We start from the raw sequence: 27,257 nt of genomic DNA on the forward strand, positions 1-27,257 counted from the left end.
AAAAAAACACTTGTATCTCTATTTTGCTTAACATCATCTTATCTGGTCTTATGACCTTTTCTGCTTGTCCCAACATTTACTAGTTATTGCAAATAAGGGAAACCATGGGCCCTATGTTTCTTTGGGCCTGGCTTACGTCACTTAATATAATTTTTCCAAGTCTTTCCATTTCCTAACAAATGGAATGATGTCATTCTTAAGACTCCACATAGAGCTCCCCTATGACCCAGCAATCTCACTTTTGGACATTTACCCAAATGATCAAAAAAGGCCATACTAAAGCTACCAGCCCAACTATGTTTATTGCAGCATTATTTACCACAGCTAAGATATGGAACCAACCAGATGCCCTTCAGTAGATGAATGGATCAAGAAAATGTGATATATATGTATATATATGTATATAAATATATATATATATATATATACTGTGCATATATATGTATATATATATATATATATATATACACACACACATGATGGAATTCTATGCCTACATGAGAAAAATATTTAAGTGATTATTTCAGAGCGATAACATTTAACAAAGCAGTATAGGAATACAATGAGTCTTGATCTGTGACATCCCCGTCAACAATCTTATCCACCTTTAGCCCACCCCATCCCTTACATTTCTCAGTGTTTTGATAAACAATGAATTCTTCACTGCACTCCTTCTCATCCTCCCTTCATTGTCTAAGCCTCTCCTCTTAGTCTCAAACCTTTGCAAATACCCATTTCTTGGTGATTATTTTGCTGAACTCTAACTCAGTCTTTCTAAAAATGGTTGTATTTAAGCTCCTTATGTCATCTCTTAGAGTTCAATTAATTAATTTGGAGCTGGTTGCATGCTACCCAGAATGAATGCTTACTCATAGATTTATATGCACATTCTATCTGCTACTAATGAGAAGAACTATGTGATCTTTTGCTCCCTGTTTCTGGCTTATTTCACTTGATATAATTCTTACCACTCTCTCCATTTCCATAGAAATGATGGAATGTCATTCTTTCTAACGGATGAGTAAAATTGCATTGTGTCTACATAGCACATTTTCTTAATCGATTTGTTCCCTGGGGGGCAGCTGGGCTGATGCTGTATTTTGGCGATGTTGAATTGTGACGCAGAGGACATGACTGTGTTGGTACTTTTACTATAGCCTTGTTTGTATTCAGTTCACATTTGTGTCCTCACATCCTGTATTGGAGTCCATCGTAATCGCTTGAGATTTTTTGTACAGTGTCACACTTTTTTGACTCAATCATCTACTCTAGGCTACCCTGCTCTCTCTTGCCTCATGTGTTGCCTGTAATTCTGGCTGTGTGTCTTAGTAATGGTTGTTTGGTATGTATCATCAGACACTCAAGATGAAACATTTCAGCACTGACTCTAAAGAAAATCTCAGGTAATTTTTGTTTGTTTGTTTGCATTTTTGGTTTTAGTTTGTTTCTTTGTCTTGACTTTGTACATTATCTGAATAAATTTTGGTGCTAATATTGGGAAAAAAGTTATCTTTATCCTAATCAACCGAACTTTGTTTAGACAGAATGACAAAAGTATCCTCTGGAACAACAATTTTTATTAAGAGCCAAAGGTAATTTTCCTACTTTAATATGTATCATGACATTTCCTATAAGATTGCTGAAAATTAAACGGGGTAAAAAGTTAAAGGTTTGGTCAAACTATGAAACACCCAAATATATTCAAAATGTTGAATGCTGAGCAGCTTTGGCAAAGTGCCCAGAAGAATAATTTATATTATCCTGGCTATGTAAGCAGGTAGAGGGTGTTACTGATTAAAATCTATTTGTAAATAGAACTCCTACATATTCTACAGAAAATGACCCAGGTTTTCACCAAAGCAGTTCCAAACTTCATGGAAACATTTTAAATCAACAGTTTGTCCATTCCAGCTTAACTTGAAGAAAGTCTTTAATACAGAGGTCAATACAGACTGGAAACTGACAAAGAGTTATCATGGTCTAGGTCTAGGCTGATGGTTGCTCACATAAATAATAGTGAAATTGTTCCTGGAATACATAATCCCTCAGAAATTCCTTATATTCCCAACATCCATTGACCACTATGCAACTCCATAACATCACATACATGTTCCCTTGATCAAAAACAACTTGGAGATGGTGTAGGAACAAGGTCATGTGCTCTGTGAACAACTTGGTGATTCCCTAATAAGGGATGTTATTACACAGGTGGATGTTGTGATAAAAGCATCCACTTTGGCCTGAGGTCTTGCTCTAATGATACTGAATCCATAGAAATCATTGTTTGTTATGCTGCATGGTGGAAGGATATCCTAGCTCCTTTCCTTGCTTTAAATATTCAAGAGTGGGTATATAGTGTCTGTGCCAGAATGACATGACACCATTAAATGGAGAACTCTAACTGGTGTCCTAGGGACAGAGAGTTCCTGCAGAGACAGAAAAGAAAGTGCCTTATAGTTTGAAAGAGCATGGACATCCTTCCTATAAATGGCTGCCTCCAGCTCTGTACAAGGCTCTCAATGACATAGCAATCCTTTGCTGATATGGAAAGTATCTTAAGCAATGTATATCTATCTCATAGAACACCAATGCCTTCTCAGAACAAATTACTCATTCTTCATCACTCCTGCCTCTAGTAAGATCACCTCTTGAAAGTACATTGATGTAAGTTTTATCCTTGTTTGAAAAGAAAATTGTGTTCATGAAAATCTATGTTAATGTGTGTTGGTTGTTTAGTACATGACATTCATTCAGTGGTTTTTATTCAGTGACAAATTATTAAGCACAAAGTCTGTACTAAACACAATTTCAGCTTTCTGAAACCATATTTATCATACCTGCTCCATAAACTCCATTTATGTTTGATAGTGCAATCCAGACCATAGAAAATAGTGCCTCTCTCTTTTTCCTCAATTAACATTACTAAGCTAGCCAGTTGCCTTTAGGATTTTGAAACATATGATGTTTATTTGAAACAAATTATTTTTATTCAAAAAATATTTTCTTGGTAAATGTTCTTGTTAGTATAATTGTGCCTGAGTTTTCAAAATTAGTGCCAGTATACCATGTCATTGAACTTATTTAAAATCCATGAGCTAACATTGATGCTGATAAACAGAAATATTTTTAAAATAAATGACATATACTCAACATTATCCAGGAAATTAAAAACATCCTAATCTGAATTAGGAATGTAGCCCAAACAGGACACATACAATGAGAAATGTAAAAATGAGGTATGACAAGCATGTCCTTGAAGGAAAATCCAAAAAATATGGAGAAGTGTTAAACATGAGAGAAACAGATACAGACATCAGGTATGGAAACAAAATCAGGTCTTCAGAGAAATAAAATAAACGAAATGCAAAAAAAAAAGGTACATGCAAAATGTGATAGCAAGCGTGAACGTGACAGAAACACACTGAGAATTAAGACAAGGTTTAGGAGGATGAGCATGCGTGTCAGGAAAATTCAAGCATCTGTAATAGCAACGGAAGTAAATTTCCAAAATTAGTAATTGTTTTTTAGTGTAGTACGTTTAAATGTTTAAAAAGTCAACAAATGATCAAAACACTAGAATCAAGTTAACCCATAAATTCATGTGAGAATAACCATGGTTTATATTACAATAAGGAGATTGTGTCTGGGCAATGGGCCTTGATAGTAGAGGACATCCTTTGATTTGCAGATGTCTCTTGAGTTGGTGGGTTCCAGAGAAGTCTTACTTTCCTTAGATGATTGGTTCTTGGTTCCTCTTTATTGTGTACATATTTGATTTGTTTTGGCTATTGTTTAACATCTTTGTTAGATTTGGGTGTTCACTGTTTTTTGACTTACTTTTATTGTGTTCACATCTGATTTGCTTTCTACTTTGTTAAAATAATTTCATGCACCTTGTGTGGTTTTGGACCACACAAGCAGTGTGCTACTTGTATTCAGCATGGTAGGGCTTTGTGACTGGAGTGGCCCTGCTACCCACTATAAAATCTTAATATTTGGCTTTGTTAAGTAGTGGCTTCTATATTCTCCTGACTAGATCTACCATACAACATCATGACATTAAATTCAGGATCTTCAACACTGCTTTGTTGACTTGTTTTGTGTGTCTGTGTCAGTGTGTGTCTCTGTGCATTCCAGTCCTTGGGTCTAAACTCAGGGCCTGAGCACTGTCCCCGAGCTTTTTAAATCAAGGCTAGTACCCTACCACAGATCCACCTCAAGGTTTATAATAGTAAATTGGAGATAAAAATCTCACAGCATCAAACCTTAATACCAAGATCCTCAGATTCAGGTCACAGAAATAACTAGGATTACTAGTGTGAGCCACAAGCACTTAGCTCTTGTTGAAGACTTTTTAAGCTTGATAGGCCATATTTGTGAAGTTGAAAAGTCACTACCACTTAATATGGAAAAAAAGGGTTAAATGGAAGAAGTAGAGGCAGAAGCATGCTAAGGTGTAACTGCAAGGGTTTAAACATGATAAGATGGAGAATCTAAACACAGAATTTGCAACAGAGTTAAAATGTGCAGGTAAGACATTTCAAAGAGAAAATATTGATGACAATTATTTTTATGGGTTTAAAATCAAAGTAGGAGAAAATATGAAACAAATGACTATCTTTGAGTACTAGAAAAAAAAAACCCAGCATTTTGATGAGGTGACTCAAAAATAGATGGTGGCTGAGAATAAGGAGGTTGGACAAGCATGTAGCTGGAAAAGTAAAGTGGATTGTGTGAAGGAAAAAGCTAATAGTTATGAAGGCATAGGGAAGTTCAGACTCCAATTTCATTTAAAACATACAATTAGGAATTTTCAAATAGATAATGTAGTCTTACTTAGTATCATCTTTATTCTGTATAGTAGATCACTTATGATTTTGCTTCCTATTTAATTGAATCTATTTACACTTTAACAAATGAAACATTCTCAACCTATTTCCTTCTAAATGTTTTTAGAAAGAAGATAAATATACAAAATAATAATTTTAGGGATATTGACTGAATCATTCTACAATGTAAACACAAAAGATTGTAATGCATAAAATAAACATGTAATATATACAAACTTATTATAAGTTGAATTTTAAGGTTCTTAGTATTTTTATTTTTTTTTTCTTGTTCAGAAGTATCTGAGATTATTCTTTAAATTCACATTGGTGAAATTTTTAAAAGTATATGTACATAAGAATGAACATTATAGTGAAAAAAATCTAGCTTTTTTACATGACTCAAAGAGAAATTTACTCATTTTGTGTCACTTAAACATTGAAATATCTATGATCTATCATTTATTCACTGGAGAAAATACTGTAGTCCTTTACAAGTACTATCACAAAATCATATAAAATAATCTATGCATTTAAAATTATGTCTTTATATTTTGCCCAATTCTGGGGTTGAACTCAGGGCCCGGCACTTGCTCTGCTCTGGCTTATTCATGAGTATTGCTCTACCACTTGGACCACACGTCCAGCCTGACTTTCTGTTGACTAATTGGTGATGGAGTCTTGTTTACTTCTCTTCCTGAGGTAGCTTTGAAATTTAGTCTTTCAGATCTCAGCCTCTGCTGGGGTCTGTTGTAAGGTTTCTTATCAGCAAAGCCACATTTTGGAAGATGGAATACTGGAGTCTTTCTTACAACACGAGCAGTCAGCAGGCTTCCCATTGTAATAAAGGTCTGCAGCTCCCCACATAACACGGTTCAGAAACAGGCCAGCGAGGAAAGAAAGATAAAAAAAAAATTATACCAACAAACCAATTCGGCTTCGACAGAGAGCTGAATTAGGATGCCATGACCACCGGAGATGAGCCAGGAGACAGGACACAATCACGGGGACACACGTGGCACGGCAGCCTGGTGCCTGTGCTGGTCTGGGCCTAAATAAGGTCCGAGCAGGAGGCAGGTCTACAGGAAATTCGCAGTCCCAGGTGCTGAACTGACAGGTTCAGTAACCTATCAGCCAAGTGCTCGCCCCTGCCTCCAGGAATCCAGGCACATCCATTACCTGGGAGGTCAGGCCTTTCTTTCTTCCAGCATGAAGACAAAATACCAGACCCCACTATCCACCCTGTGGCCCATATTGCCCTGCCCAGACCTGATCTCCTTACTTTAGTATGAGCCACATTTGGCCCACGTTAAAATTCTCTCTTGACTGGTTTTCTTTTATAACGATCTTGTACTTTTATTGTTACAATGGCAATGCTATTTTTAAATTTAATTACTTATAAACACAAATTTTAGATTATCTAATTTTGTTTACGATGCAATTGAGTTTGAAATCTTGGTAATTATCCTAGTTATAATTATCCGTGAAGCAGCACATTTTCAAAGTGTTAAATTTCCCTCGGTTTTAAATCTACCCACTTGTAGCAACTAAATGCATTTGTTTAAAATAACAAAAACACAGATAGGTTAGTTTTCCTCATTTGAATGTTAAGTTGCCTAGTAAGATCATCACTGAAGTAATGTCTGGAGAACAATTTATAAGTACCAAAATTATTTACTATAAAGATAATGCACATATTTACTCTCCCTTTCTTCCTCTTTGAAGCTTCACACGGACCAAGATAAAGGAGACGGAAATTTAAAATACATATTAACTGGAGATGGGGCTGGCAGTCTCTTTGTTATAGATGAAAATACAGGAGACATTCATGCTGCAAAGAAGCTCGACAGAGAAGAAAAAGCCTTGTATATTCTCCGGGCCAAGGCCATCGACAGAAAGACGGGGCGGCAGGTGGAGCCGGAATCGGAATTTATCATCAAAATCCATGATATCAACGACAATGAACCGAAATTCACAAAAGACTTGTACACTGCCAGTGTCCCTGAGATGTCTGGCGTTGGTAGGTATATGCTAACCCACCCGTGCTAGCGTTGGTGTTTGTTTTATAAGGTACTTACCATGACGCGTGATTATGATATGTAAATTCCTTCAAGATAGGAGTTATATCTGGAAACTGCTACTTTCTTGTTTGTTTGTTTTTTTTTCTGTTTGTTTGTTTTGTCACCACCCACAGCCTGGGTGCTGTCCCTGGGCCCTTTTTGCTGAAGGTCAGGGCTCTACTACTTGGATCCCCACTTGTGGTAAACGATTGGAGATAAGAGTCTCACAGCCTTTCTTACCCTGGCGAGCTTTGAACCTCGCTCCTCAGATCTTGGCCTCCAGATTAGGATTATCTAGGAATGTAGGCATGAACCCTCAGTGCCCTGCCTCATGTAATTTTATCTAGCTTCATGTCTACTTTTATGTTGCAAATTATCGAGTACAGTTCTTTGGTCACACTAGAATTATCACCATCACCTCTAGACTTCTGAGTAGAAGTGGAAGGTGGTGTTCCTCCAGACTTCCCCATAGAGGTTGAAGGCATTGTTTCTGGAAGTAAGGGAACCTATTGGTTGCAGCCTAAGGCACTGGTGCTTGTGTTATGTTGACTAATAACAGCTAACCTTTGCTTTTGATGGAAATTCTTCTGAATGCTTATGTTATATGATCAATAAAACAACCCTATGCAGTAGGCTTGGAAAATACAACATTCAATCTCCCCATCCTGTGGTTTTGCAATCTACGATTCAGAGATAGATAACAAAATAATTTTGATCAAATATCCTAGTAACAAGATTACATATTTCTTCAATCTATTTCTGTCTTGAACCATTGAAAACTGTTGAACGATACAAATTGAAAATAGTTTAGTTTTTAAGACTGTCTTTTTTAACGGTATATGTCATCATATTTGATTGCATTCATGTGAAGAGTTTGTGAATGAAATAACAGCTGATACTTAAATCATAAAATATTTCTCGAAATCATAATAAAATTATAATACGTAAAAAGTAAGCATTTTTCTGATTTTAACATAATTCAGTTGAATATCACTTATAAATCAGTTTCAACTCATATACATGAACAATCATACATATACAATTTTATTCTCCTTAACCATTTCCTATTGAACTCTAGTTTGAAGTATTTTTTTTCTAGCGAATTGCATTATCTGTGGCAAAACAATCATTTTGCTTGTGTGTAATTTTGCCAGCTATTTTCCTGTATGAACAGACAATTGTACTTTTTAATTCTTAGAAAAACTTGACATATTTGGAACTGTAAAAATCAAAATTAAGATGACAGCAATCTTTCCCTGATGGATTTAAATTCATTTTAAGAGTTATTTCCTTCAAGATATTAAAAGTATTTCCTCATTAGAAATCATTGATGTTTAAATTTCTTGTTAGTATTTTTCTCCTGTATCATTCTGTATTATTCAGTAAATTTTAATAACTTACACTATGCATTTTGATTATGTGATTGCTTGATTCATATTGAATACTAGATGGATCTATTCTATATCACCACACAACCACGTCAATTCTAAAATGTTATTTGTAAAAAATATAAAAATAGCTTTCACAGATCCATCTTCTCAAACTATATTAAAATTATACAAGTTTAGGCATGAAATTAAATTTGTAGATTACCATATCCAATAATACGTTCTGGAAAAGGAGCTATGTGGCACTTACATATGCTTTTATCTTTGAGCACTGCACCTTCTGATTAGTGTAGTCTTTGAACATAAGAATTGGAGCCTTTATCAGTCAAAGAATTGGAGCCTTTATCAGTCAAATCCTCTCCAGGTCTAGGATTCCTATAAAACTGATAAAATCACATAGTATGACACTGGATACTAATTTGGTAAAAGTAAATAAAATCTTAAGAATATGAACAACAACAACAACAACCACAAAACATAAATTCTTCCTGGTTAAAAGCAGTTTAATTATTCTGTATGATATCTCCCCTAGCTTCTTTCATTGAGTTTATGTATACACATATTATATGCTTACAGTTTAAATTTTAAATCACCATATCACTGTCTACAATAAGCATATGCAGAAGACAACATACTTAGTTTAATAAAAATTAATATAAAGAAATTAAATACATTTGTCCCAAACTAGAATGAATTGGCTATTAACTTACATTGTAATAGAAAAATAAATAGACCGGCAGATATGTATGTAAATACATAGATATATAGACAAAATAAAAGTCAATAGATATAGAGGTATCTGGACATCCTTAATGCCTATTTTCCACTAGTGGTTGTAAAAAAAAAAAACTCCTATTTTATTAACTTCTAAAGAATGTCTCTCAAAATAACATTGCCTTATACTATTAAACTTTCATTGAAGTTAAATTCAAATGAAGGGAAAAATCCTTGTATTTCTCCATGTAGTGTAGGTACATTACACACACACACACACACACACACACCTATTAAAAGATGTATTTTTGAGCCTATCATTATATGGATCTTTGGTTCTAATTCAGATACATTACTTTTTTCAATTTTTTTTATTGTGATTAAGTGGTTACATAATTTCCCAAATTTATTGTGAGATAGTGATGCTCAGTTAAAGTCACAAACACATTCTAACTTTCCTGGAGCAAATTGACTATCACGGTCTGTAACATTTATGAGTTCTATGAGCTTTGCGATACAGTTATTTATTCCACGTTGGGTGGTATGTACATTTGTTTTGCATAGCATTAGCAGTTCCCTCTTTCCCACTTGTTCCTTCCCTCCCATCACTGCCATTAAGTTACTTAGTTCATTTTGGTCATTGTCCAGTACAGCTGATGGGTCCCACTGTTATATGTTTTTCCCTGATTCCTTCTAGTTTTGTGTCATCTTCCTGGTTTCCCTCTGGTGTACACATATACACCATACATGTGATCAGCAACAAGGGGTGATTTAGTAGTGGTTCGACCAGATGAGTGGAAGTCCTTTGTTTCTTAAGTCCTGTTAATTTTTATCACCTAACATTTTGGATTTAACATCCACTTATCAGGAAGACCATGTACTGTTTGTCTCTTTGCTCTTGGCTTACCTCGCTCAACATGATTTCTTCTAGCTCCGTCCATTTCCCTGCAAATGCCATTATTTTATCATTTCTAATGGCTGCATAATATTCTATTGTGTATAGATACCACAATTTTTGGATCCATTCATCTGTGGTGGGACATCTGGGTTGTTTCCATATCCTAGTTATTGTGAACAGTGCTGCAATAAACATGGAGGTGCATGTGTCCTTGTATACTGGTTCCTGTTGTTCAGGATGGATGTCTAGAAGTGGTATGACTGGGTCATAAGGGAGGTCAATATTTAGCTTTCTTAGGACCCTACAGACTGCTTTCCAAACTGGTTGTATAAGTGTACATTCCCACCAGCAGTGTAATAGGGTTCCTCTTTCTCCGCATCCCCTTCAGCATTTGTCGTTGGCTGACTTGTGGATGTGGGACATTTTGACTGGGGTAAGGTGGTATCTCAGGGTTGTCTTTATTTGCATTTCCTTCACAACCAGGGATGGTGAACATTTCCTCATGTGTTTCTTTGCCATTTTTATCTCTTCATCTGAGAAGTCTCTCTTTAGTTCCCTTGCCCATTTAGTAATTGGTTTGTTAGGTTTGGGAGGGATTAGTTTCTTGAGTCCCCTGTATATACTGGATATTAACCCCTTGTCTAATATATTGCTGGTAAATATTTGGTAAAGACAACCAATTGGTTGGTTGTCTTTCTAGCTTGGTTGCAATAGCTTTAGCTGTACAGAAGCTTTTTATTTTATGGTAGTCCCATTTGTCGAGTGTCTCCAATTTGTTGTGACCCTTTGACTCTGATCAGGAAGTTCCTTCTTGTGCCCATAAGTTCAAGTGTCTCTCCTACTGTGTCCTGCAGTAGTTTCAGAGATTCAGGTTTAATGGTAAGGTCTTTAATCCATTTTGAGTTGATGTTGGTGCATGGTGATAGGCTGGGGTCCACTTTTAGTCTTGTGCACATGGCCGCCCAGTTTTCCCAGCACCAGTGGTTGAAGAGGCTGTTTCTTCCATTGTATGTCTTTGGCTCCTTTGTCAAATACAGATAAATTATTTAGATGGAAAAAAGATTATGTCTTCATAATTACTGCAAGTGTAATTTCCTTAGGTTTTAGTTGTACGAGTAACTAATTTTTCAGTGCAAAACTAAGATAGATCCATTTTCTGAAATTTTGGCAGCTATATATTATTGATTTATCTTCATTTATTATCAAATAATAAAGAATATATCCATGTGTTCCTTATGAATATTGAAAATAATACACACCAAATAAAATCTAATATTTTATTACATAAATATTTTCATTTAAATCAATGAGTTAATACATAAGTAGTATTAATTTCTTGTGGAAATAAAGTCTAAAGCAGTAAATGGGAATGTAAGACAAATCCTTCAATCTACCTTTTCACTCATTTTTATTTATCTATTATATATAGTTATTGTTATTGTAAAGGTGATATACAGAGGGAATAGCATTATATAAGTCAGGTGTGAGTACATGGTTTTTTTGAATAATTTCACTTTTTCTCTCCTCCTCCCCTCCCTTCCGCACCCACAGGTTGTATAGTTCATTTTCAACACAGTGTCCACTGTGTACCACTGCTGTTTTATTCACCCATTGTCCTTCCCTTTGTGCCCCCTGTTAGCCTCCCAGAAACAGATAAATTTTCAATTTTGTATCATAAGGTTGTTACTACTTATTTTTATTCCTCACCTGATGTCCTTGTTTTCCCTTCTCTGGGCTTTCAAAATCAGATTCATATTACATTTAACTCTCAGAATCATATTCCATCCCTTTAAAATAGAATTCACTTTTTTTTCCAATGAAATAATGAAATCTAAGCTACACTATGGTCTTCTTATTCGAACATGTTAGTCAGATGATGAAGATACACGGTGATTTAAAATGGGATATTATTTGATTAAAATATTAGTGGAAAAATACACACACAAACATATTGTGTTTCCTATTTCCCATAGTCACAAAACTCTTGGTAAAAGAGTTTTGGTAAAAGATTGTTTCTCTCACCTTTCTGTATATGAGTAAGTTTTTTGGGAAGAAAGCTTAGAGGAGGTGGACACATAAGTCTGTGTTTTATCCCTGAAGTGACATGATGGATAAATTTCATCACAGCTCAGGTAATAGGCTTTCAGTTCTCATTGTATGTGAATTAATTTTTAGAAAACTGGAGAGACACTTGTAGCATTCAAATACTTTTCAAGGACTTGAACTACTAGCATCACTGTAAATGGAAAATATGTTTATTGAAATTTGCATACTTTTGTACACACAAAATTTAATAAATGTGCACTGCAGCTCAAGAAATGAACATTAGAGGAGTGAATAATGTATGTGAGGATTCATCTACATGAAGGAGTCAACATGGGATTTACTCTCTCTAAAGAACTTTTAATACAAGAGCCATAACAAGGATTTTAAAGAAACTAACGTATAATACATTGAAAATAGTCTATAAGTTCCTCTTGAGATCAGGTAAAATAATAGATCTATGCCTTGAATTTTTACAATGCTGAAATAGAAGATATTCAGATTATATTTCCAATATTTATCATCTAACACTAACTAGAGTTCTCTAGACTTTTAAAATAATATTTGTTTAATTTTTGACTTGTTATATTTTTATTATCATTTAGTAACTGTACAAATGAGTTACCAACAAAAAATCAGTTTATGAATATAATTCATCTTGATTGTTTTCACCCCTTTCATCATTTTCCTCCATCCTTCCCAAGCTCAATTTTCTAAATTTCATAGGATATGTATTCAGTGTTTTAACTTTTTTCTTTTCTTTTCTTTGTTCATTCATCTATGCTCCTCCTTTAGACTCTCTCCCTCCTCCCATACCTTTCAAGTCCCAGTTTCCTGTTATTCATTTTGTTGGACAGAGAGTTTCTCTAAGGATTTTCACTGCTTGAAATCTCCCTTGCAAATGTTGCATTTTGGTTAAAACACTTGTGTACACCTGCATACAATCCAATAAATGCATGCTTGTATGTATATAAATTAGTTCTAGCTTCCACATAAGAAAAATAATGTCTGCCCTTTGTCTCTCTAGATCTGGTGACTTTTAACCAAGTTAAAATGTCATTTTAGTGTTCTAATACATGACTGAAGACAAAATATTGATTTTTGATATGGTCTGTTGCATATAATTACATTCTTACATTTTGGAAACTACTGATATTGAAAGCTACTGATTTCCAGCCAGTAATTAACACTAAAGTATATAAATGTACATAACCATATCAGATTTACATATTAATGTATGTTGATAGATACAGGCATAACTGTGTCTCCATTTTAAAAATAAGCAGAAATACTTCACACAAAGTCCATGTATTTCTGTCTAAAAGTGCATGCACACAGGTGCATTCATTTTAAAGTTCAGTATGTTTTTGATGTGTTCGGGTTCTGGTTCTTGTACTCAGGTTTCACATTCTCAGTTGAGGCTATATCACTTTATGCCTGTAATTCCTTCACCACTCAATTTTCTCTATTTTTTACTATGATAATTTAATACAGGGCTTCTCTCTTGCTGAATCTACATTCTACAAGCAGGAGTATAAGAAATTTAAAGTTGCCAGATGAAAATATGTGCTCTAATGGCAACTTTGTTATATTCATATATTCTGTCCTTTAGAATCTTTCCACTTAATATTTCAGTTCATTATTTAGTCTCATGATATCACCTTTGTGATAGCATGCATAGCTATTATTCATTAATTTATCATAGCCAAAAGTAAATAGGGGATGGTTAGTTTTTTTTTTAATTGAGGGAAAAAAGGATTTTCATTGATGTTGTTCTTGCTTTAAGACAGTATCACTTATGTAACTTTTGTCAAACACACCATAGTCTAAAACAGCACACTACTATCTATAAGTTTTCAGAAAATGGGAAGGGGTGTAAAGGGGAAACAAAGGAGGAGGCTACAATGCTTGATAAGAAATGTACTTATTATCTTACCCATGTAATTGTAATCCCTCCCTATGGTATTTTCACAATAAAAAAATAAGATAAAAATAAAGTTTTCAGAAAAACAAAGACTAAATGTTTGCAATTCAAATATGTAGTGGTATTCACACCTCTTCCTTGGGGTGGGGATGGAACAGGTACCTCTGTCATACAAGTGACAGCCACAGATGCAGATGATGCCAATTACGGAAACAGTGCCAAAATTGTCTACAGCATCCTGCAAGGGCAGCCATATTTCTCCGTGGACCCAGAATCAGGTACAAACATTTATCTTGGTCTGATTCTCATTAAATCATACATTTGACTGTACAACTGTTTACTAAAAACATATCTCTGTGTTGTGAAATATACCCACGCATTGTCAGATTAGTGTTTTCTAGGGTTCTCCCGTGAAGACTCAAGCAAACTTTCTAATACTGAAACAACCTACTTGGCTGTTAAATTATTATTCGTTAAGTTTAATAACTACAAAATTTCACAGAGGTACAGCATATTTTATGACATTAAGGACTGAAACCTAAAAACTGAAAAGTATCCAAATTCAACCATGTCATATGCTATGTATTTTTTTCTAAAATCATTTCTTCTCTTTTCTTTCTTTTTTTTTTTTTTCTGATAAGACATAGGGCCTAGACTCTGTCCTTGAGCTCTATTCAAGGTTGGTGCTCTACCAGTGTAAGCCACAGACCCACTTCTGGTTTTAAAGTGGTTAATTGGATATGAGTCACACTGACATTCCTTCATAGGCTGGCTTTCAACCATGATCCTCAGATTTCAGCCTCCTAAATAGCTAGGATTACAGGCATGAACCACCAGCACCCTCCTCCAAATTCATGCTCCCCATCCCCCTAAAGATCATTGCCACTGATTTACCAAATTCAACTCCTTGAAAAACAGTCCTTTGGTCTTCAATTGGCAATTTTGTTTGTTTCTGTTTGCTTGAATGTTGTAAAATCCATTAGCAATATGACAAAGGTATTTTAGAATGCCAAGATTTTTGCTCATTTGTGATACAATGAAATTTACATAGCATGGCTTAATTTTAAAAGGCAGTGACTTGTTTATTTTTTTTTCCTGAAAGGCATAATAAAAACTGCATTACCAGACATGAGCAGAGAAAATCGAGAACAGTACCAGGTGGTTATTCAAGCCAAAGACATGGGTGGCCAAATGGGAGGTCTTTCTGGAACTACCACAGTGAACATCACTCTCACAGACGTAAACAACAATCCTCCTCGATTTCCACAGAGTAAGGAATGTCTCAGTGCTCCCCTGTAGCAAAGCTTCTGCAATGTACTAGGAGCAGAATCTAACATTTGTGTTTCTAAGTTCATGCATCTGATTAAGTCATCAGTCCTTCCCTTCACAAAAATAATCGCATCAATCGAATTAAAATCGAATTAAAAATGATGATCTTTCTCACAATTGAAGAGCTACTGAGAGAAAGCACAAATGAGAAATTCTGTTGCAACTTTAAAATCTCTATCTTCCTTGTTGTAGAAAGCAATGCAGACTCATTTCTCAACACTTACAATGAAGCTCTGATGCTTTCCTTCTGCCCTTCTTGGTTAGCAGTGTGGAATTTGGTTTGCCTTCTTGAATTCAAAGTGTAGGTCTTTCGCTTGCCTTACCTCAGTGCTCTCATTTGTCAATAGACATTATAGGAATTTAATTCATGCTAACTATTAGATTTGATGTTTTAATATCTCTGGAACTAATTTCTATATTAAAACCAATGCCAATGGTTAAATTTGTAGCATTTCTATATTTTATCAGTGAATCTAAACGTCATGATTTACATTGGCTAGGATGATAAGTTATTGATAGTTTACAATATGGGATGACATACTAAAATGCAGTATTATCAAATTAATTTAGCCACGAAGAATAAATTATTAAAATCCCTTTCAGTTGTCACAATTCTAGGATATGCTTTAGACTATAATTACTTTGTTTTACATGAAGATTGTATTTAAAAGAAGATTTCTGTTTGGTGCTATTTTTTTCTCAATAATACACTAAAGTTGATATTTTCAGTTAAGAGTACAAAGTTTGACTTCTAATCACTGATTTCAATGCAATTATTTTAATACATTATTTTCAGTAAATGTGCTTCAGCTTGCCAAATTTTGAAATATCTGTTGAATCATCATTGGTGGACGTATCCATAACATTAATAACATAACAAGTTTCTTTAATAATGAATAATAGACCTAAATAACATAAAGGTAACCACTGTTTAACAATTCCTTAAATATAAACTAAAAGTAAAACTTGATGAGTTCCCTCATAATTTTACAATTTGTAATTCCAAGAATTATTAGAATAGTAACAAATGACTTGAAACTATTACAGTTAAGATACTTACAGTAGTAACAAAATGATGAGAACCATATCCCCAATGAAATTAATTTCAGATCTCTAGTCAGTGTCCTAGCAAACATATGAACTTCTGTTAGTGTCTTTCTTATTTTATGAATGAGCACATTGACATCCAATTTGAGATAATACAACCTGCCCAATGGTTTAGATTTCTGGTTTAGATTTAAAAGAACATATATGTTTTAAAACATAATTTAATAGCTGTAAAATGTATGTTGAAGCAAGGTGCCGGTGGCTCACACCTGTAATAATAGCTATGCAGGTGGCTGAGAATTGAGGATTGTGGTTCAAAGCCAACCCAGGCAGAAAACTCCTTGATACTCTTATCTCCAATAAGCCACCAGAAAACCGGAAGTGGCCCTGTGGCTGAAGTGGTAGAGCACTAGCCTTATTGAGCTGAAGAGTTGAGGAACAGCACACAAGCCCAGACTTCAAGCCCCACGACCCCTCCCCCCCAAAAAAAGTAAACTTACTGTACAGAGCGGTTACAGTTGCATGAATAAGGTAATGAGTACATTTCCTATCGAATATTGTTACCTTCCTTTGTTTTCCCCCCTACCATCCCTCCCCTCTCCACCTCCCCAATTCCTCTCATCTCAAGTTATAAAGTTCATTTTCAACATAGTGTCTTGTACAACTCATTGTTACAATGGGTCAACCTGTATCCATATGTCAGCATTCCCACAGAGAAACAGTAAACAAAAACTGTTTGGGTTTGGGAGGGATGGGTGAGAATTTTGAAAGGAGTGACATGGATGTGTCCTATTCAAGTTTTTAATGGCAACTACTTTGTACAACTACTTAACGATAATAAAAATGGTTTTGTCTTATTTTCACTCCAAATTATAGGTTATAATATCATATTTCCATCTTTAATCTAGATAACTTTGGTTACCTTTATTTCACTATATTTTTCATTAACAAAGTGAGAATTTCTAAAACTTAAAAATGTTTTCCCATTTAAACTGTAATTTTGACAGCTTAAAATTCAACATGATGTAAAATATTTCCTGATTTAAAATTGTTTCACTAAAATAAGAGAGAGGGGGGAGAGAGAGCAAGAGCGAGCGAGAGAGAGAAAGATGACATGCCCAATGTCTCTGATTTAATTTGCAGGTACCTATCAGTTCAATTCTCTGGAGTCTGTACCTCTGGGAACCCACCTTGGAAGGATTAAAGCCAACGACCCTGACACGGGGGAAAATGCTGAGATGAAATACAGCATTGCTGACGGAGATGGAGCAGACATGTTTGATGTCATCACAGACAAGGATACACAGGAAGGGATTATCATTGTCAAACAGGTTCTTCTTCACCGTCTACATTCCTTTTTCAAGGGCTCTGTAATTTACTCTTGCTGTTCAGGAAAGGCGAAAGCTCAGAGTATATTCTTTTCAGATTTTATGTGGTTTTGATCCTTCACAGAAGTGGTAAAGGCTGTGACCTCACTTCACATAAGTGAAGGGTTTTCATCGCTGATACTTATAAAGTGGTATAAAAGCTCAGTAACTGTTTGTAGTAAACAGCCATCAGACTCAAAAGCACTTGTTTTGTACTTGTGTATGAAGGGGGGAAAAGAAATGTGTTCAGCTTCACTTTTATTTCATAGACTCTTAAAGATGGTTCTAGTGCTATGGAAGGTGGTGGATTATTTAGGTAAAAAACAACTCAGGGTCATTTTTTGCATTCATGTCCTTGATTTTTAATGTAGTATTGGAGAATATGCTGAGACTTTTAGATGGTATAATATAGGTCAATATTAATTATTTTATTTCACTTTTTTCCCCTCACATTTTTCTGGCTATAAGTGCTCAAATTAAGTAAAACTACTTATTTTCTAAAAATTACATTTTATTCAATATTCTCATCTTCACTACCTTCCATTTTAATAATATCAATAATATATAATCACAAATCCATTATATGATGCTTTATTTACCTCTCTGAAGTCCATTAGCACATACTTCATTCACCTGTGTTTAAAAATATTTAAGTACCTTACCCAGTAGAAATAAATTTGAATATATAATATGTTATATTTAGTTAAATTCTTAAAATACCTATAAAGTAAACAGAAAGGTACTAATTTATATACCGGTAATGACTGATGAAATTATTTAACCATACTTGTTGAGTTCATTAAAAGAGCAGGTTATTAAAATTGGCAGCCAAGCCGGGCGCTGGTGGCTCACGCCTGTAATCCTAGCTACTCAGGAGGCTGAGATCTGAGGATCGCGGTTCAAAGCCAGCCTGGGCAGGGGAGACTGTGGGACTCCTATCTCCAATAAACCACCAGAAAACCGGAAGTGGCGCTGTAGCTCAAGTGGTAGAGCGCTCGCCTTGAGCTGAAGAGCTGAGGGACAGCGCCCAGGCCCAGAGTTCAAGCCCCACGGCAGACAAAAAAAATAAAATAAAATTGGCAGCCATTGTTATTTCTTCTAAATTATGCTGATTTTTTCCTGTTTTATTTAACTTTAGAATTTAGATTTTGAAAAAAAGATGCTGTACACATTACGAGTGGATGTGAGCAACACTCACCCCGATCCACGCTTCTTGCACCTGGGGCCATTTAAAGACACAGCAGTGGTTAAAGTGTCTGTGGAAGATGCGGATGAACCTCCGGTGTTCAGCAAATTCTCTTACTTAATAGAAGTTGATGAAGACGTCAAGGAAGGCAGCATCATAGGACAGGTCACAGCATATGACCCAGATGCCATGAACAATGTAATCAAGTAAGTTTCCAAGTTGAAGCCTTATGTGGAAAAGCTGTATTGCACGGTTCAATTGTCAATTTGAGTGATAAACACTTGAGGGGGGTAAAGTCTTACCAGACAGTTGACTAATTGCTCTAGGTATATTGTTTTCCTTAAGTCTTATGATGCTCTGGGTATGAGACTACAATATTTCTCTGGGAATGATCATACTGAGGCACTGGGCGTTTACATATTTAGCTTCATAGTGGCAAAACTAAAATCAGCAAGCAACACCAATCTCTATTTGTTGATATGGTTCTTATACATCATTCTTCTTTGTTAATTAAAAAATTAAAAATAATTTAGAAAAAAAATAGAAATTATTGGTAAAAATATATCTATTCTCTATAAACACCAAAATATCTTCTTCAAAAATATCTAATAAACCTAACACATGCCACAATTGTGAAGCAACTATATAGCAATTATATTTTCATTAAAACCAAAATGATAGCAAAATGATAATAACATGTAAATTAATAGGAGATATAAAATTACTAGTAGCTAGTAAAGTGACACTTCTCCAAATATGAATATAGTATCCACCACCTAAAAGTTTTTAAAAGGTCAAAATTTTAACCAATTCTTAAAATTTATACTTAAGAAGGATAAAAAATTGATTGTAATATAAATGGGTATGATAGGTATATGGTAGTGAATGTGTAGGAATATAAACAACTCAAATTTTCTCATAAATGCCTTGTTAATAAGAACAAAATTTTCTTAATATTTACTTAATTATTTACTTATGTATGTACATATGTGTATATATATGTATGTATGTGTGTATGTATGTATGTATGCATGTATGTGTCAGTTGGGGGCTTGAACTCAAGGCCCAAGCGCTGTTCCTGAGACTCTTTTTTGCTGAAAGCTAACAATCTACCACTTAAGCCACAGCACCACTTCCAGTTTTTGAGTGGTTAATTAAAGATAAAAGTCTCATGCAGGAAGTGGCGCTGTAGCTCAAGTGGTAGAGCTCTCGCCTTGAGCTGAAGAGCTGAGGGACAGCGCCCAGGCCCAGAGGTCAAGTCCCATGACCGACAAAAAAAAAAAAAAAAAAAAAAAAGTCTCATGCAAACTTTTCTTACCAGGCTAGCTTTGAACCCTGATCAGCAGGTCTCAGCCTACTGAGCAGCTAGGATTACAATTGTGAAATACTGGTACCTGGCAATATTGTTTTGTTTTGTTTTTAATGACAGAAAGAAAATGCTTAGATTATTTTCATTCCAACATCCCTGAACTCTAGGACTTTTCTTTTTCTAATTTAGATTCAGTCATAATTTTTTGGAAGGTTATCCATGTTTTCTGACATTATGGACAAATTTCTTATTATTCTCCCATATGGATGTTTGGTATTTATTTTCCTTAATTCATTTTCGGGACAGCCACCAGAATACAATTGTATAAAAGTATCAAAAGAGAAGTCATAAGTGGGCTTAGTGTTTTATGGGGAAATTATTTACTATTTTGTTCCCCACTCTGATATAATTTACAACTTTATTTCCTTTATAAAATCGTGTGCATCAGCCAGGTGTCAGAAGCTCAGGCCTTTAATCATAGTGACTAGCTGTCAACGTCTAAGGCGTTGGGGTCCCTCCGTAAGGGTCACGAAATCACCAGGACACAGTCAATGCAGAGTGTAAACAGCAATTGCCACTGCATGCTGTGCTTTATTGTTGGTGGGTATTTAAAGACAAGCAAGCATTATCTTTGCCAAGATTTAGTCAGGAGACATTCATACAAAGAATTTCAACAGATATATTTTTTCTTAACCTATGAGACAATGTCTTTGTATATTATTATCTAAACTATTGTAGAGCAAGCTCAAACCACTTCCCCAATCTCAGGAAAATGCTTGACTAGCTGTTTATCTATGCTTAAGCAAGCAGAAGAGCTACTTCCTCAGCTCCCAGGAGTCTGTGACATGTGTTTTGAGATAGGGAGAGAGAACATGTTCACTCTCTAGCCCGGCATGCCAAGAGCTCTCCATATACACAAACACAGTTCTCAGAGATAATCCTGAGGCTGGAGCTTGCATCATTCTACCCCTTCAAATAGACCTGAGTTTTCACAACTAGCCTTGAGCCAAAAAGCTAAGGGACCAAGCCCAGGATCTAAACTCAAACCTACGACTGGCACAAAATAAAATTAACTAAAAAATAAATAAAACAAAAAATTAGGTTCATTGCCATTTATTGAGAGATTGGTTTAGTGTGTGCAGATGATTTTCAAAGCTTCATGTTTGCTAAGCAAATGTTGTACCTCCTGAATCATGTGTTTTTGCTCAGGGTTGACCTCAGATTTCAATCCTATCTATGGTCTCCTACATATCTGTGATTAAAGAGAGATATCAACACATCCCTTTAAAAGTTGGGATTGGACCATGCTAACTTTTCACATGAACTTGATTTGATACTGGTGCTCTTGATTTTTGTCTTCAAGTAGATGAGATTGTCACTGGGACTAGCCTATCTTTATTATTTATTTGAGGAATAAATTTATTCCTCGATGTTATTATTAAGATATCCATGTGGTTTGCTAAAATGGTGGGATATTTTTATTTTATAAAATATTGAACAACCCTGAATTTATGAGATAAATGCCATATAGTTGTTTTTGTCCTTATAAGTATTGCTACTGATTAGCTTTTACTTCCTTTGTTGTCATTGTCTAGATTTGGTACCACAGTCATAAATGACTTTGACCAGGATATATTGTATGCCTGTAAAAAATGTCAGAATTAAATCTTGCCTTGATGAAGTAATATATATTAAGAAACAAAGAAATAAATAGATTAAATGAATTTTAGGATAAAAAGACAGTAGGAAGCAATTGTCTTATTTTCTAAACTTTCTTGCACAGAGATAGTCTTTTCCTTTCATATTTGACAAGATTTAACAACTACGGTATTTGGCACCAATAATTTCTTTTTTAAAAATTTATTTATTGTAAAGATGCTGCACAGAGGGGTTACAGTTACATGAGTAAGGTAATGAGTACATTTCTTGTCCAACATTGCTATCCCCTCTTTGTTTTTTTCCTACTATCCTTTCCCTTTCTTATCTCCCTCACTCCTCCCCTCCACCCAAAGTTGTAAAGTTCATTTCCAACAGAGTGTCTTATGAGTATCATTGCTGAAATGGGTCATCCTGTGTCCTTGTCTCAGCATTTTGTTATTCCCCTTCCCTCCCCAAATTTGATAAATGTATATACAAAGTGCAGGGTACCAAAATCAAATACAGTGACACAGGGGATATATCATAGGAGGAAGTGCATATAAAGGGAACAAAAAAGATCACATAGTGCATTAAAAACAACAACATTAAAGAAAAACCTCTTGTCAGAAATTTTTCATAGCTTACAAGCCGCCTTCTTTCTTGATCTAGGGGTTAATTTTTGTTTTTATTTTTTTTTTCTTTTCAGAGTATCTGTGAGTTCAGCTAAAATGTCAAACTTATTAAAATATATTTGTTCAAAACATACATAAATTTTACAGTAACTTTTGGATATCAACATGGTTCATTTGCATTCTCACTTAAAACACAAATTTACAAAGGGAGTATGTGTTTTTATTTTAACCCTAAATTAATATGCTGTTTGTTAATTGGAATATTTAGACCCTTGCTTTAAACCATCTTATCAATTGCTTCTTGGTTGTTTTATTTATGTTGTTTCTTCTTGTCTTCAGCTTACTTTGAATTACTTCAGAATTTTCAGATTGAGTGGTACAATAAAATACTGTCTATACAATTTTTGTTGTATCTCTCTTCCTGTGTGTCTCTTACTTTCTATGTCTCTCTCTCTCTGTCTCTGTCACACACACACACACACACACACACACACACACACACACACACGTCTTAAATATACCAGGGATTCAACTCAGGATGCCGTGCTTTCTAGTCAGGCACTTTAACACTGAGCCATACTTCCAACATCTTTTCTTTCAAATAGGTCTACTGTGCGTCCATCTGCTTTTAATGCTGTCAGTTGTTTCAAGTGACTTGATTTGGCCACAGAAGACTTCATTTTTGTTCAAAGATTATTTTGGTTCTAGGATCTGTGAATTTTTAGGTTCTGTCTGAAACTTTCAGTCATCATTTCTTCAGTGTGTTTTGCCTTACATTTAGCTTCATATCCAAGTCCGATAGTTTTTTATGCAAAATTTTGTTAGTTTTAAATCCATATTCGCGCTATTTTTCAATGCTAGGTATTTATTCACTTCTGAAGATGTTTTACACATACATACATACATATTATATTACATATATTATATATTATATGTTGCACCAACTGTAATATTCAAGTTGGAACTCAGGGCCTTCCTCTTTCTAGGCACATACTGTACCATTTGAACCCCACACTAGCACCTTTTGCTTTTATTGGTCTTTGAATACAGCTTTGCCTTTATTAATTGGCCATTCTGGAATGTGATCCTTTTCATATTTGGGCAGCTCATGTAGTTTAAGTGACAGACATATCTCACCATAGCCCTCTTTAATTAGTTTAGATGAAGTCTCCTGACAATTTTGTTTGAGTAGCCTCGAAGAAAAATCCTCTTGATCTTTCCTACTGAGTAGTAGAATTATAGCTGTATAGAATTATACACCTTGACGAGACAAGACGTTTCTGACCAATCTACTAAACTTCCTGTAAGCTACTATTTTCCACTCTCTATGGTGAGAATATTTCACAATTAGTCCTTGTTTATGTTTTGGCCCTTTATCCATATGAATGGGTTCCTCTATGGAATGATGCTCTGATACAGTCTCTTGGGTAAAGACTGTGAGCCGGTGGCTCACACCTGTAATCCTAGCTACTCAGGAGGCTGAGATGTGAGGATCTCCGTTCAAAGCCATCCAGGGAAGGAAAGTTCGTGAGCCTCTTATCTCCAATAAACCACTAGAAAGCTGGAAGTGGTTCTGTGGCTCAAGCGGCAGAGCGCTTGCCTTGAGCTGAAGAGCGCAGGGACAGCACCTAAGCCCAGAGTTCAAGCCCCACGACCAACCAAAAAAAAAAAAAAGATTTATGTGGTATCTTGCAAACTTTTTCTACCTCAGTCACCATGAACTCCTGCATCATCATTTCAACAGAAGCACCTTGGCAGACTCCATCTCAATTCTATATCCTAGATTGTAACAGATCTCCACACTTCATACAGAAGTCCTAGAACTCACTTCCCCTTCATTATATCCCATTTATCCAGAATTTTCATCTTCATTTCTAGAGATTTATTTCTTAAAATCTACTGTTTTACATATTTGGTTGACTTTCAGGGATTATAGTGCTATTATAAAACCAATCTTTAATTTTCTGTCTTTTCCAAACTAAGGTAGAAAAGTTATATCAAAACATGGATATTTATTGAATCATAATGCTTTGTTTTAGGTGACACAAGAGCTTTTGCAGTAAATAAGATTGCATAGCTCACTGCTCTGTCATTTCATCAATGTAGTTTTTCAGTCACATTAAATGTTGTATATTTGAAACTATTTTTCACCTTGCTATCCCAACTTTGTATCAAGTTCGATATGTATACATATATCTTTATATTAATTCCGAGTTTCCAGTTATCTCACTAAATATCTTAACAAAATGTGTTTTTATGAAGTGTGTGCTAGCATGTAAATAATACATCACTGATGAGCATTTACAGTGTTTGAATGCATACTACTCCCGAAAATGCTATAACTGCCTAAGAAAAAGAATGTCAAACATGAAGTTTCCTGATCAAAGACTAGGAGTACAATTTTCTCTCTTGCTTTCCAAGCTGCTTAGTGTAATAAATGTAGTTTATACATTTTTAAATTTGTTTTTCTCCCAAAGACATTTACACTATCATGGGTTTACAAATATTGGAGAAAACTAAAACTAAAAAACAAAACAAAATGAAATAGCAAGTCTTGTTTCATCTAGATTCCCAAGAAATATTAAGAGAACAAATTTTGAAGTGTTACTAATCCTGCTATCGTTTACATATCAGGTGATTCCCATTGAAAAGTAAGTGTGTGTCATAAATCTGTAGCTCTCCCAGCTACAATGTGAAGAAAAGTCACTAATAGTTCTCCAAGAATGCTGTGTTGTTATATGGAACTATATTTCTTGCTCTGATTTACTTCAGAAGAGCATCCGATCTCAAGAGCTAAAATAGACAATGGATAGTATCATGCAGACCTGTACCTTAGGGAAAGTTTGAGATTGAGTTCTCACCCCTCCTCTAGATCGCTACATCACATGCATTTTCTGAAGCACATCTGTCACTGGCACCATGAGATTGTGGTTACAATTAGCAGCTGTTGTCACCTCTGCTTCACCTCATTAGTTTATCATGGAGCTCCCAAATTAGGGGGTTGATTATAGCTTTACAAGTTTCAAAAGAACATCTTGCTTCATTTCACAGCTATTTTATGCTTAGCATATTTAAAGTTCAATGATTTTTAGAAGAAATCTTTTCTACTGCTGTCAACCTAAAAAAATAAGAAAACAAATTTACTGTCAAGAGATTTAGTTATACTCTAATACAATTCCTTCGCACACCGTGGCTTGTATATCAGGCATTCTTACACATATACAGAGCCTAGCCGTGCTACTTTACCATTTCTTTTATTTTATTACAGAGGGCAAAATATTTAATAATCTACCTGGGCAGGATGTCAAACAACTGTAATCACAGAACACAAGAAGCTGAGGCAGGAGGACCCTGAGTTCAAGGCTTATCTGGGGTACATAAATAATTCTACTTAAAATAAGATTATTTCTGAATTGTATTTGAAATATTGAAGTAAAATTACAGGGAATTTACTTAGTCAACATCCACATTTTTTAAAGAGGCATGGACTATTCATAGTTTTCAGCTACATTTGGAAAGCAGTAACTAGAAAGAAAAAGGAATATCTATATGCCAAATATTGAAATACTGAATTAACTGTCCGGATTTCAGAACAATAAAGCAAATTCTATCAGAACCCACTATTTCATACTACTTACTTGTTTGGTCATGAATAAAATCGCAGGGATATATAATTAATTTGTGTTTTACACACATATGTAAATGAGATATATTTGATTACAGAACACAAAAGGAAAATAAATAAAAATATAAATACCAGAGCTCAGCTTCCACATTCTCTTAAAGTACTTTTTTTGTTTGTCATTTGCTGTGTGTGTATGATTAGATCCTGTCTCTCTAGAAATAGCACATATAAAAAAAAATCACTGACTTTTCTATGTTATTGTTCAAAATTCAATACAGGGAAATCAATAAAATATTATTGTTATTGTAAGTCATTTACTGGGAACCTGAGATGTTGACTCTGTGTAAAGTGTTTATCCGGTCATTTGTTTTAAGGTGATGTATTTATTATTAATAAGTAAATCAGAATGTTTCTACTCAATGCTGAAAATAGAAATTGGCTGCTACATGAAAGAAAATTATCTCTGAGCTTTGACAAAAATGAGGCATCATTTGCACTGCAGAAAAACTCTAAATATAGACCAGGAAGTTTGCAATGTTAATGACAGAAAGTGAGAGTGAGAGCGAGCTGTTTCTAGAGTGTCAAAGTGACTCTCCTTCATGAATTCTTAACTTGAAAGACAATGCTTTCAAGGTGAAGCCAAACAGTAAGACAGTGGGAAACCCATATCTATTTTTGATCCTACATAAGCTATTAGTGAATTAAGTTTGACTTCTGATCTTTATACTCATTCCATGTGAATCTAATAGCAGGTAACAGTGAGGGAGAGAGAGAGAGAGAGAGACAGAGAGAGAGAGAGAGAGAGAGAGCTTTATTTTCTAAAATCTATCTAAGGATAAACAGATAATGGTAACTTCATCTACTACATAGGTGGAAATATTTTTTTACTGGTGAATATTGAGAATGGAGTTGGCATGTTTGTTTACTTCTTTTTGTTTTCTTTTTTAAGCAAAAGAATATGGTTATGTTATTTTGCTTTTCTTTCCTACATTCATTTATATTTCTATAGATACATAAGATGGATTTTTTAATGCACAAAACATATGTTTGAATGACTTGCCTATTACACAACATGTAGCAGAAATGTGATCTCATATGTAAATAAAACACACATTAAGAAATAAATTATAGGAGAGTTGAAACAAAATATTTTTGTTTACCTCACTACATGCAAACAGTAAAAATAAGGGACAACACATTCCATATGCTGGCCAGCCCCAATTTTGGAACATTAATAATTACTTTAAAAATTAGATCTGCTGTTCTTTCTG

At 34.7% G+C, this 27,257-nt stretch overlaps 1 protein-coding gene across 1 annotated transcript in view; it reads left to right on the plus strand.

Moving 5' to 3' along the window:
• Positions 1-397: 397 nt before the first annotated feature.
• The window catches only part of Cdh9 (cadherin 9), a 42,937-nt gene continuing 16,077 nt past the window's right edge, over positions 398-27,257 (plus strand). The window contains exons 1-6 of the mRNA XM_042668508.1: positions 398-442; positions 6,552-6,846; positions 14,012-14,131; positions 14,956-15,123; positions 17,373-17,560; positions 18,735-18,988. Coding sequence (XP_042524442.1) covers positions 398-442; positions 6,552-6,846; positions 14,012-14,131; positions 14,956-15,123; positions 17,373-17,560; positions 18,735-18,988 — 1,070 coding nt within the window. The remainder of the gene's footprint in view (positions 443-6,551; positions 6,847-14,011; positions 14,132-14,955; positions 15,124-17,372; positions 17,561-18,734; positions 18,989-27,257) is intronic.

Source organism: Dipodomys spectabilis, unplaced genomic scaffold, assembly GCF_019054845.1.
Source record: "Dipodomys spectabilis isolate Male_0828 unplaced genomic scaffold, ASM1905484v1 ptg000440l, whole genome shotgun sequence".
Lineage (NCBI taxonomy): Eukaryota > Metazoa > Chordata > Mammalia > Rodentia > Heteromyidae > Dipodomys > Dipodomys spectabilis.